The 13,444-nt window shown below is 37.7% G+C and overlaps 1 protein-coding gene across 1 annotated transcript; it reads right to left on the bottom strand.

Annotated features, from left to right (window-relative positions):
- Window positions 1-2,012: 2,012 nt before the first annotated feature.
- On the bottom strand, window positions 2,013-4,832 carry LOC104249092 (large ribosomal subunit protein eL24). Its single transcript, XM_009805474.2, has 5 exons — window positions 4,744-4,832; window positions 3,206-3,281; window positions 2,982-3,083; window positions 2,427-2,575; window positions 2,013-2,327 (listed from the first exon to the last, which is right to left on the bottom strand). The coding sequence occupies exons 1-5, from the start codon at window positions 4,752-4,754 to the stop codon at window positions 2,171-2,173; spliced, it is 495 nt and encodes a 164-aa protein (XP_009803776.1). The 5' UTR covers window positions 4,755-4,832; the 3' UTR covers window positions 2,013-2,170.
- Between the last annotated feature and the right edge of the window lie 8,612 nt (window positions 4,833-13,444).

The following is a 13,444-nucleotide window of genomic DNA, read 5'->3' as shown; positions in this document are numbered from 1 at the left end:
TTGTCCATTCTGATAAGCTGCTTTTTTCGTTAGAATTGATATCCCCTTTTCACTCATGTGACCGAGTCTCTGGTGCCACAGGTTTTGAGACGCCTCTTTTTCCATAACATTGAGGCTGTCTGAACATACCTTCACATGAGTTTTATATAAGTTGCCACAAATATGTCCTCGAGCGAGAATCATAACCCCTTTCAGCAATTTCCATGTGCCTTTTCCGAAATAACTTTCATAGCCCTGTTTGTCAAGAGCTATACCTGATATTAGGTTTAGACGAAGATGTGGCACGTGACGGACATCCTTCAATATCATTGTACTCCCGATATTTGTTTGTATTTTGATATCACCAATTCCAACTATCTCACAGGAAGAAGTGTTCCCCATCTTCACTACTCCAAAGTCTCCTACTTTGTATGTTGTGAAGAAATCTTTTCGGGATGTGGCATGGTATGATGCTGCAGTATCTACCACCCATTCGTTTTCTTCTTGACTTGAGACGTGAAGGCATGTCTCTTCTTGGATGGAACAAATGGCTACCTCTCCGTGGGTAGTGACTAATGCATCTCCATCCTTTTGCTTCAACTGCTCCTTCTCCTTATGCAATTTTCTGCAGTTCTTCTTTAAATGGCCCTTTATTCCACAGTGGTAGCACGCATATGATGACTTCCTACCATCCGTGGATTTTCCCCTACTCTTGCTTCTGCCTCTCCTCTTATCTTGACTTCTTTCTTGTTGTCTCCCTCTTTCTGTAATAAGGGCATGCGACTCACCATGATCGATGTCCTTTCTTCTGGCTTCTTCATTAAATAAGGCATCTTTAACCATAGACATGGTCAGATTTCCACTAGGAGCTGAATTACTGAGAGAGACTACCAGCGTCTCCCAACTATCAGGAAGAGAACTACTGAAGTAGTAGCGCTTGCATTTTTTTGTTAAAAGCGTTTTAAAAATATGATTTTACCCTTTTTTAATAAAAGACTATTGAGAAACTGCAGGACAAAAACTTAAGCATGTTTAGGCTGAAGTTTTAGCAATGAACAAAAAAAAACTTCAGCTTGTTTAGACTGAAGTTTCGGATAAAATTCAGGACAAAACTATAAATTGCGTTACAAAACTTCAGCATGTTTTGGTATGAAGTTTTAGCAAATGAACTAAATAACTTAAGCATGTTTAGACTGAAGTTTCGGATAAAACTCATGACAAAATTGTAGACTGCAGGATATATATTTTCAGCATGCATTAGCATGAAGTTTTAGCTTCAATGTAAAACAACTTCATGCTACGTTAGCATGAAGTTTTAGCTTCAACGTGAAACAACTTCATGCAAGTGTGATTCTGAAGATGAATCTGGATAAGTTTCTAATTTTTTGTAAAGTTGCTGAGAGGAGATCTTTTTTCACAAATGAGGTTGCAGATCACGCGATTAATGCGTGATGCGGGTTTTATATCTTTTTTCAGGAATGTAATTGTCATATTATTACAGATTTTTTGTTAGCTGGCTACCAAATCAATAATTTTAAAAAATAGGGTACGGGTTAAAAAGTGACACAAATATAGGTTACAACTGCAAATCCCCCTTGACCAGTTGGGTTATACTACTCAACCCGTTTTGACTCAATAGTTTGATAGATCGTTTTGAGTTCTAACTTCTACACACCACGTCAGCAAACAGATAATACTTCAACATAATCCAATCTGTTTAAACTTGAGTGAGTTGGGCAGGTTACTAAAAATGGTTGATTATGCTGGCATCTCAACTTCTCAAACACCAGTCTTATAAGCCACAAACTGCAATATCTCGACTCTACAATTCTATTGCTTCCTTTGCCAAATTATAGGACAGCTCAATACACTAAGCTTTCGCTATGCACAGGTCGGAGGAAAGGCCAGACTACATCAACTTTATAACAAACTAACATGTGCATTTTAACATTACATACTTGTGGGACAAGGAGCAAAATTTAGTGAAGACTTAATTGGGGTTAGCTAAGGTGCAAGGAAAATAATTCTCATAATGGGAACAAGAGTAATTAATCTGCATATTTGAAACAAGACCAAAATTCAGAAATATATTTGTTTGAACTGCTGATCTGCAGTTGGATCAAAAACTTACATTCAATCAAGATGCAAAACCATTCTAGTACTACTTAGAAACACAAACATAAACAATAGCTTAACGTTTTCCACCGCCGCCACCAAGCTTGGGGCCTTTTCCTGCAGCTCCCTTTGACACATTACCTTTCCCTCCACCTTTCTGTGACTTTGCCATCACCTCTGCTTTCTTAGCCTTCTTTTCATCCTTTGTCTTCTTGATTCTTTCCTTGATTTCACTGCAGAAACCCAACCAACAAATTAATCACTCCATCTTCGACAAACACAACTTATATAGTCACCTTTATAGTAAATGCACGAACTCCGTGAATACATACCGAAGAGCAGCCTCCCTAGCAGCATCTCGAACTTCTGGCCTTTCAGTTCTCTTCTTCTGGATTACCTCCAAAGTTGCACCCACAATGGACCTAGAGTAAGGCTTCTTTGTGGCGCGTCTCCTCTTCTTGACAGCTTCTTGTGCAATATCCTAACGTTATCGAACACAAAAAAATAAGAGCTTCTTTAATTGACCGACGGCCCAACATAATTATAGGCGGTAGCCCAAATATACAAAACATATACACTTACTATGTTTTTGTATATTCATACTAAAAATACAAAACATATATATTTGTCGGCTATCATTTTTTTGGGCGGCCAAAAATGTAATTATCCCAAAAACCACAAATTTAACTTGGCAAAAGTACCCATGAAATGGCATTTCATCTCTAAATCCAAGTTTTCTAAATAAACACTTTGTGATCTGAAGACAAAAGTGCATCCAAGGGTACAACTTTACATCACAAAGAATTATCCTTCAATGTCGGAACGTTAGTGATAAACTTCAAAGCAAAAAAAAATGTTAAGTTCAGAATGCTTTATTCAAGACTCACCTTCTTGTGCTGCTTCCTGTACATGGCTGTCCATGTAAGCTTGGAAGGCTTCAGGCGGTTGTGGAAGTACCGCTTGCATTTTGAGTTAAGAAATAGGAACACCTACAACGACCAGAAAAATACTAAGTGCAATGGACAAGAAAGCATGACTCTACGCCCTCCTACAAATAAGTGCACAAATAACTTAAATTACCATCACCCAGGAAATGGCTTTGCATATGTACCTGAGAATCTGAACGAATAAATCTGATACCCCTCCCTGGGTATATCTTGCCACCGCTGAAACGGCAGAGTTCCGTCCTGCAATGGAAGTACAAAAAAATACTAATGAGTACTCGCTCACAAGTGCTATAGCCTATAAGTAACCAAGGCAAAACTAAACAAAAGCATGTCTACAATAACATACCCCCTTGGTCCCAATCAATGTGACACTCTTCCCTTTTTAGTCAGTCCGAAAAAGAACGACACTTTTCTATATTTAGTAACAATTCAACTATAAATTTTCTCTTTTATCCTTAATGAAATGATTTCTAACCACACAAATTTCTATGTTTTGTTTTAGACAACACACAAAAGTCTTCCTTTATTAGTTAAACTCCTTGCCCAGTCAAACACCTTTACATAAATTGGGACGGAGGAAGTAACAAAGAGGAGGTAACTCCACAATCTCCACTAATTGAGACAACTGCCAATCACATTCTATTATTATACAACCATTTCATGGGATAGTCAAGTTGAAACATACCAAAATCAGCCAAACAAATAACTCCCTATAAAACAGTTCACAAATCACCTTGAATTTATCAAAATTCAAAAGTGATGAGTATTTTCCAGACACAATGTTACCTTGAATCAGTTGTACCAATTCAGTATCATAACAACATATCACAATTTCCAGGGATAATACTACAGACAAAAAATGAAAACACAAAACATGCCCTTCTCATAACACATTCATTAAGATTCATTCAATAAAATACAACGGGAGGCCATACTAAACTCCAGGCAACCTCCTAAAGTACCCAAACTATTGGTAATATCACATTTAATTTAATGGTTAATCAAATTAACCAATTAAGCAAGCTTAAACACCTCATTCAGAGAAACAGGATCCAAAATATTTTGCACAAATCGATGGGTTAATCTGTTGTATATTCAGTAACATCTTTCAATGTACTCCTCTTTTCACACATTTTCTCTTCTGTCATACTAATAAGTCAATAGAAATTATTAAAACACAAGATCATATATGAGTGTAACAACATTTTACCAGTAAAGGGTTTTCAGGAACAGCTTTTTCCCCTTAAAATAAACTACAATCTACATTACACATGAACATACATCTTGTTAAAAGAATGCCAAAAACAGTAAAGATTTGACTTTTACGTATTTCCCACATAGGCAGAATTCAAATCAGCAAAAAACACAGAAGGGATTACACCTCTATTCAATTTTATGCAATGTATATAGTTAGAGTTTAGCAACATTTTACCAATAAAGGGTTTTCGAGAGCAACTATTTTTCCCTAAAAATAGACTTCAATATACATAAAAATGAACATAAATCTAGCAATAAAAATGGCCAAAAAAGTAAAGTTTTGATTTTTAACCTTTTCCAACATAGCCAGAATTCAAATCAGTAAAAATACATAAAGGATTAATGTTGGAAACTTCTGATAAATTTATGCAATATATACAACATTTGCTTGTACATAAGATGCAGAGAGAGAGAGAGAGAGAGAGATCAACGATCGAGGGTTTACTTGAGAACCATGGCTGATGCTGTTGTGAGCTCCCTCCCTCAGGTGCGGTACCTCAATGAAGAAGAAGAAACCCTAGGGATACTATCTTTATATTGGAATTTGTGGTTAGGTTTTTATAGGCCCAAAAGAATATCGAATCTACCATTAGGCCCAACTGATGTGGACCTCTATATGGGCTTGTGTACGAAAATCTCAGAAGGTAATTTCTTCATCTATTGGGCTATTCAATTAACCCAAGCCCAATAACAAGAAGAAGAATTAAGGAATTATTACACAAATAGCCGATCTCATTATTTTCTTCTTTTGGCTGATATACATAGATTGTATACTGATTAAACGCAATTACATATATATTATATATTTACCAGTTATTTTTGGTTTAAGCAGTTGTATAGACAGCTATTTCGGCCAACACTAATTGTTACTCAAAAGTGTTTTTCAAATTGATTAACCAAACATAAACTGCTTCTCACAAAAAGTACCTTTTTAAAAAGTATATTTGAGAAAAATATTTTCCAAAATAAACTAATTTAGAAGCACAACCAAACATGCTATGAATAACAATAACAATTCATCACAGCTTATTTAAATAAAAAAATTACTTTGACTAAGTTTAAATTTTATATATTGATAGAGTAAAAATATTTATATAATTAGATCATTTGTAAGATAATTAGAGATAAATCATTATAATAAAAATTAAATAATTACAAAAAAAATTGTAACCAACATGCTATAATATATTAACTATAAAACTCTTTCTCAACCTTTTTTTCATTATATAATGAATTTAATTTTTATAAAATATAAAAATGATACTTTTTTATTTGCATAGAATATTTGAAGGATTAGAGGGATAAAAGTTTTTGCTCTTTTAAAGGCGGTGTAAATGGTGACACTAATTGTCAACGGTGAGGTGTTAGTGATAGAAGAAGAAAGAAAGAGGAGGGAGTAAAATAGGTTAGTGTCACTTAAGCGACAATGCGTTGACAAACGAAGGTGCATAACGTTAGAGGTATTTTTGTACACACAATACTAGGAGATGTAAATTAACATTTTCATAAAATAAAAGGGTAAATTTGAATTTGGTTTCGGGAGCAGAGCTTCTGAAGGCAGTAATAACGATGTTAAGAAGAAAAAAAATAAAGTAATCAAATGTTATTGAGATTTGAATAGTATATAGTATAGGTTTGTCAGAAAATTCGTGCCCTTTACAATGGTTGTTGGAATTCTTATTTATAGTGGCATCTAGGGAATAAGGTCGTAGGATCAAACCCATTTTAAATGATAATTATGGGGGTCGTTGAAGAATGTGTAACGGCAGGCTATTAATGTTATATTCTCTATAACAGATTATGTATTTAATACTGCAGAATATTCTTCATTGAATGCTACCGGGTAACAGATATTCATCTGTCTCCATGAGCAACATTCTCTTCACGGGCTTCCCGGTGCCAGCCGAGACTGCTGCCCCCGGTCTTGACTTCCACCTGTCCCGCTTTCCATCTTCTTTTGGTTCCACGTGTCACTCTATTATACGAGCATTTAATATGAATTGATTTTACCTTATACAGATAGTCCCCTTGCTTTCCGGTGGCACGTCCTTGTGCCATCAGGAAGTTGGAAAAAATACCTTTCTTGGGGGGAAATTTACTGACTTCCTTTGAAAAGTTTCTGATGCTTGATTAGATGCACATCTATCCGCATTTAATACCCCAAACACGCGTCATCCAACGATTTAGCACTACTTTTTCCGGTTCTCGAGGTAATAATGGTCATAATTTTAGCCGCTTATTTCTTTACTTATACGCTTCTATCTTCTTCTCTTACACTTTATAATTTTTCGAATTCTCTCAATCTTTTTTTACTCAACTCACTCTTACTTTTAACTTCCTTCTTCAGAGAAACCCTGACTTCCTTTGATAATTATGGCCTCCTCTTCCAGAAACTCTAGTTTTTCAAAGAACAGAGAAAGCACTGATGTTCCTCCTACGGTGAGCACCATTATCCCCAAAAAGCTTACTACGACTAAGGACTATGAAGAGAATTTCCCTTCTGCTAACTTCCGCTATACCCTTCTTCCATCCGTCCTTGAAACATCCCTTATGCGAAAGAAAACTGTGGTTTTCATGACTTGAACATCATTGCTCATGACCTAGTGAAGCAGGTAACCTTCCCAAGAAGGGTTTTACGTATGTTTACAGGTACCTCTTTACTTTGGGCCCGTTTTCATTGAGCGAGGCACTTGACTCCGTAATATTAGAGTTCCGCCTCCACTAGCAAGTACGCTTAGCTCAGGTGAGCCCTTCTGTGTGGCAGACGGTAGATTGTCTTTGGCGGCTATGCCAGGAGACGGGAGAAGAAATCTCCCTAGCTCGATTGATGAACCTTTATTCCCCCAAGATTTTCCGTGGGGGAATGATAAACTTCAGCAAACGTGGTCATCGTGCTTTGCTCACTAGCATGGATGATGACAACGATTGTAGTTGGATGGAGCGGTTTGTTGTAGTTGCCACCAGGGACATCATCCCTGCCACAACTCCATCCTTTCCTGAATCATAGAATCGTAAACGTAAGTTCAACGCCTATACTTTCTTCTGCTTAAAGGTTATTTCATGTTATCGATGATCCTTCTTTTTCTATTATTTCAGTAGCTTAGTGGACACCATCAAGGGTTAAAGGCTTGGATCAGTGGGTCAAGAAAATTTTGGATGTTACCACGCCTGAGACCTGCCAATGGAAAGAACCATCCCTCAAATACGGGTGGAAGGCAAAAATCATGGTAAGTTGATTCTTGAGTTTATCTTGTTCTTTATCTCACTTAGAAGAAAACTGATTAACTTCTCCCTTTGTTGAAATTAGGTCTTTCGTAGGGCTATGTCACCATCCTTAAGTAGGACATTTTGGTTGATCCCGCAGATGCGACGAGATTGTTGCATGAGGCTTTTGCCCTAACGGGTGTCGTCGGACCTGCTTCCGGTGTTAATGCTTCCTCTCGGAGTCCCCGACCAGGGAACAAGCAACAAAAAAAGCGGCGCTCCTCTACGACCAAGGGTAAAAATAAAAATGTAAAGAGCGTCGCTCCTGAGCCAACCACAAACACCATGGTGATTGACGGTGATAAAGGAGCCAGTGATCAAGGGGCTTCTCTACATAGAAGACGACGACCTTCATCAGCTCAATATGATGTTCAATCTGTTGAGCTAGTTACATCAACCGAGAACGAAGTTCAGGCACTCTGGGGAGAGAGTGGTAGAGATGCCAACTCTCTCTTTCGGTCCCCTATCGCTGCTCTAGGTACCATGATGTTAGGTACACGGTCTTTTCTGTCTTCGGTTGGAGAGCAAACAATAACTATCATTTCTTTTGTTACAACTATTTCTCAACCTACAATGCCATCAGCTTTATTTCCTTCCTCTCCAATCGTGCCTTCTCCACCAGCAACTGTCTTCGTTTCACGAATTTACTTATCATTTACTTGAGATAGCATAATACTTATAATCTCAAATAATCTCATTCCCGAACTTACGTTGATTAACTTACGACGAAACTTTAACGTACGAAAATGGGGGATGTAACATCTTATTTTCCGAGCTTCCATCAATTTATTTATGAGGTACTTTCATGCACGAAAACATGGGGTGTAACAGAGGAGTATTTCCCTCTTGGTCTCTAACAATTGCCATCTGTTGTACCGGCTAGTGGAACTTGCCATAACCTGAAGCCCATGGCTTTAGAGAAGGATAAGAATAAAATACAGTCTCTCTCGGGGGAGTGTATGGTAAATTACGCCATGCACAATACAGTAATAGTAAGATATATTTCCCTTTGGTGTTCCTTGTATCTTTGTTATGACAAGATTTTTAATTTAAACTTTTGCTTTGCAGGCTAACTTCGTTGCTTTCGTAGGCCTTCAGAGGTTGATCCTTGATAAAGAAAAACTTACATCCGAGCAGGATCAAATTGTGCCCGCCTACTTGCACTTGAAGCACAGGCTGTTGAGGCCGTTGAGTTAGAGGCTCAGTTGCAACAAAGCGAGCAAGAGGTGGTGACCCGCAACCAAGAGGTCGCCATATTAAAGGTATAATTTTAAGAGGCCAAGGCAAAATGGTTTGAGGTCCAAAGCGAGCGTAATTGTCTTTGATGCCGAAATTGCCTAGGCCCGTGAGTTGGAGTCAACTGTCCGAAGGGGTTTCCCGATCCAACTTGATGCGACTGAATCTTCTAGTTCCGGTTCAAAGTTCTCGAGAAGAAGAACCTGAAGGGGATGAGGGTGAAGGCCAAGATCTTGAGCCAGCGACAAATCTGCCTACTTCTCATGGGGTGCAAATACTTCTCTTCCCCCGGATTTCGGGGATGCAGTAGCTTAGCCTTTCGCTTTCTTTTCACTTTGGTTTTCTTTTCCATACTTTTGTACTCGCGCTGCTTGGCTTGTTTGTGCTATATAGAAGTGTTTTTCGTTTAAGTATTGCGCAAATTTTACTTTTTTGCGTCGAGTTATGCAAGGTTCAGGTGTATTTTTCTCCGATGGAATTTGGATTCCGGGTATAAGTTCTTTCAAAATCGACCCTTTACTGTGAGAGTTTCATAAGAGAGGTCCTTGTTATGTTTACGGTGCTCTTGAAGAGGACGTCTCATGCTCATTCTCGCACTAAAATTTGAAGTACTTGTTTCACTTTCAAATGATAAAATTAATTCATCGTTTGGACAAGATCGTTTGGACAAGAAACAAAATAAAAATAAAAGGATTTTACTTCATTCCTTTCATTTTCAAAAGTACATAAGTATTTGTTGTGCTAAAAGAAATTACCATTACTTGCGGCTAATTTGTACAACTTATTTCTATGGGCTTGGTAGCGCAGTCCCCGGTCCTAATGATAAAACTTTGTTCCCAAATGTTACCAATTGATGTGGCAGTCATGTTGTCGTATTCTCCTATCATTCACTATTTCATATCAAATTCAATATACTCATCCAAACCAAAACTAAAAATTTCATCATATCACGAGCATAACTTTCAAAGAATATTCAAAGAAATCGACTTCTCTGTTTAATTATACAGCATTACCAGGTTTGAGAAGGTAATCTACAAAAAATATCGGCTATAGAAAACCAGGTTTCAAAAAAGTTTCTTAAAATGCACTCAAAATCCAAGTAAAATTTTGACACGACCATAACAAATGAAGCACGTTGAGAAGCAAAATAGAAAGTAAGAGATGCAAAAAGAAACAAAAAAAACCTTCTCAAAGTAACGAATATCAGATGAAATGAGAAAAATCGCTCAAGGCCGCTTCTCGACACTCAAAAGATACCTAAGTTTCTCTCCAAAGACAAATAGTTTGCTTTCATTTTCTACTTTCATCTCTCAACTCGAATCTTCTGCAATAGCCCCGATTAAAGATATGTATATATATTGAGAGAGAAGGGCGGATTTGAATGGACTAACGCCAAGCACTAAATGTTTTAGGAGAATGGGGAAAAGAATTTGGAATAAGGGGTTTTTGAAAGGCCTTCACACTCTAGGGTTTAGGAGAAGCACGAAGATATGATTTGGCAAAATGAGAAAAATAAAGAAAATGTAGCTTTCTTTTAAGAAAAAGAATTATGTTATTTATTTCTTTATTATTTTATTTAAAGCAAAACATTAGTGGCGACACAATCGCCCCATTAGACATTTTGTGTTAACTTTTGATGGTTGCTACAAATGATTCTTCAGCTAAATTTTTGTTCTCAAAAGAAATAAAAATTTAGTATATCATTAGAGGCAACCTTACTAATGCGCACCATAATCTTACTTTCTGTAGCGACTATAATGGTCGCCACTAAACCTTTCACCTTTTGTGGCGACATTTTTAAGTTGCGACAAATATCTTATGTCACGATCCGGATTTCCCACCATCGGGAGTCGTGATGGCGCCTACTAATGGGAGTTAGGCAAGCCAAACCTTAACTACTTACTACACGTTCATTTTTGCCTCTTTTAACAAACACAAGCCGATAATATGATAAAAGCGGAATTTTGAATAAATAAGCGGAAGTCATTATATATCTTAAGGCTACGTCTATTATAACTTTTAAAACCTCAAATACCCCAAAATATGGTGTCACAGTATGGGAGGGGGAAAACATGCTGCGGGGAAACAACAAGTATCAACAGGAAATCAACAATTTAGTGTAGAGAAAATCGTAACACAGTTATCAATAAAAATTAGGAAATCAAGAACAAGTGCACGACATTACCCTTCGTGCTTTAACTCTCTCTCACCAAAATAATACACGGCATCACCCTTCGTGTTTTACGTTCTTCCTCACCCAAACAATAATCACAAGGCAAATAGGGTAAGGGAATCTATAACTTCGAAGTAAATCAAATAACAACAAGTAATGAAAGAAATAACATAACTCGGATATCAACAAAGAATCAGAAATCAACAAATGCACGGCATCACCCTTCGTGCTTTTTACTCTCGTCCTCACCAATGTAATCATATAATAAAAATGTGCACGACATCACCCTTCGTGCTTTTACTCTCTTTCCTCGCCATATAATCAATAAAATCGGCACGGAATGGTACATCGTGCGGCACGGCATCACCCTTCGTGCTTTACACTCTTTCCTCACAATAACAAACAATGCACGGCATCACCCTTCGTGCTTTAACTCTCTTCCTCACCCAAACAATAATCACAAACAATAGGGTAAGGAAATAAAAAAAGTAATAATAGAAATCCCGGCAAAGGAACACAATTAAACAATTAAATCCCGGCAAGGGAACAACATCAATAATCTCAACATCCCGGCAAGGGAGATAATTAACAAAGCAGCAATATCCCGGCAAGGGAACAATTTAATAACTCTTTATCAATTTTTACTTTACAATTCACTTCACAACTTGATCCGATGCTCTAGATGTTCGACTATCACTTATTCTTTCACAACTCATTTCACAACTCGAGCCAAAGCTCTAAAAGTTCAATTGTTACTTATACTTTCACAATTTCACTATACAACTTGAGCCAACGCTCCTCAATGTTCATAGGTCACAATTCTTTCCACAAACTTTATACAACAATTAGAAATCTTCACCAAGGCATGAATAATACAACGAAATCATGAAAATCACAATATAAGACTCACGGTCATGCTTGACACCAACGTATAGATACTCGTCACCATGCCTATACGTCGTACTCGACAAGAAGAAAATAGCAAATAAGACATAACTCCTAATCCCTAAAACTAAGTTAGACCAAACACTTACCTCGATGCAACGAACACAATTCAAGCCTCAACTACCGCTTTACCTCTTGTTTCCACCACCAACTCGCTTGTATCTAGCCATAATTTGCTTAACGATATCAATAAATGCTAAATGAATCAATTCTAATTCATGAAAATAGGTTTTATAAAGATTTTTCCAAAAAGTCAAAAATCGACCCCGGACCCGCTTGGTCCAAACCTGAAATTCGGACCTAAACCCGATTATCCATTCCCCCACGAGCTCAAATATGTAATTTGTTTTGAAATCGGACCTCAAATCGAGGTCCAAATCCCCATTTTTTTGAAAAACCTAGGTTCTACCCAGAACACCCAATTTCCCCCATGAAAATAATTGATTTGAAGTTGAAATTATGTTAAAAGATGTTAATGATTAAAGAAAATTAGTTAAAAATGACTTACAATTGATTTGGAGAAGAAAGGTTATTTGAAAAATCGCCTCTTATGTTTTGGGGGTTTTGAAAAGTGAAAAATAACTGAAAAGTCCGTTTAAATATACTACTCTCAGACCTTCTTCGTGGACCGCATAAAAAGGACTGCGGCCGCGGAGCTACACTGCGGACCGCATAAAACGGACTGTGGTTGCGGAGCTCCACCGCGGACCGCATAAAAAGGACTGCGACCGCGGAGCTCCACCGTGGACCGCAAGAAATCGAGCGTAGCCGCGGAGGCTTGGCCTTGCTCACCGCGGACCGCAAAAATCCCACCGCGGTCGCGAAGTCCCCACCGCGGCCACGAAGTTTCTACCGCGGACCGCGAGACCTAGCTTCAGAGACCTGCAACTTCTCTGAATCTGCAACTTTCTCCTAAGTTCAAAACTTACCGAAGCACATCCAAAACACACTCGAGCCCTCGGGGCTCCTAACCAAATACACGTATTAACTCAAAAATACCATACAAACTTATCCGTGCGATCAAATCGCTAAAATAACCTCAATAACAATGAATCAAATCTCAAAATCAAGAATTTTTTCTCAAACTTCATCAAGTATCAAATTTAACAATTTAGGTCCGAATCACGTCAAACGACGTCCGTTTTCAACCAAACTTTACAGAAATGACTTAAACCATATATAAGACCTATACCGGGCACCGGAACCAAAATACGGGCCCAATACCATCTCTTTATAATCAAACTTCATTTCAAATTTCCTTAAAAAATTTCAGAAAATAATTTCCTTTAAAAATTCATTTCTCGGGCTTGGGACCTCGGAATCCGATTTCGGGCATACGCCCAAGTCCCATATTTTTCTACGGACCCTCCGGGACCATCAAATCACGAGTCTGGGTCCGTTTACCTAAAACATTGACCGAAGTCAAATTAGCTCATTTTATAATCAAAACTTATCATTTTTCACAGATTATCATATTTAAGCTTTCCGGCTACGCGCCCGGACTGCGCACACAAATCGAGGTGACTCT

This window comes from Nicotiana sylvestris, chromosome 7, assembly GCF_000393655.2.
Source record: "Nicotiana sylvestris chromosome 7, ASM39365v2, whole genome shotgun sequence".
NCBI classification, from domain to species: domain Eukaryota; kingdom Viridiplantae; phylum Streptophyta; class Magnoliopsida; order Solanales; family Solanaceae; genus Nicotiana; species Nicotiana sylvestris.
Note: the sequence above shows the minus strand (reverse complement) of the source record. Positions and strands in the feature narration are given on the sequence as shown.

Bases quoted from the DNA above. Each gene is read 5' to 3' on its own strand.
- LOC104249092 (XM_009805474.2), bottom strand. The intron at 2,576-2,981 runs GTGAGTCTTGAA...CGATAACGTTAG, and splicing joins ACAGGAAGCAGCACAAGAAG to GATATTGCACAAGAAGCTGT. The intron at 2,328-2,426 runs GTATGTATTCAC...GGGTTTCTGCAG, and splicing joins GCTAGGGAGGCTGCTCTTCG to TGAAATCAAGGAAAGAATCA.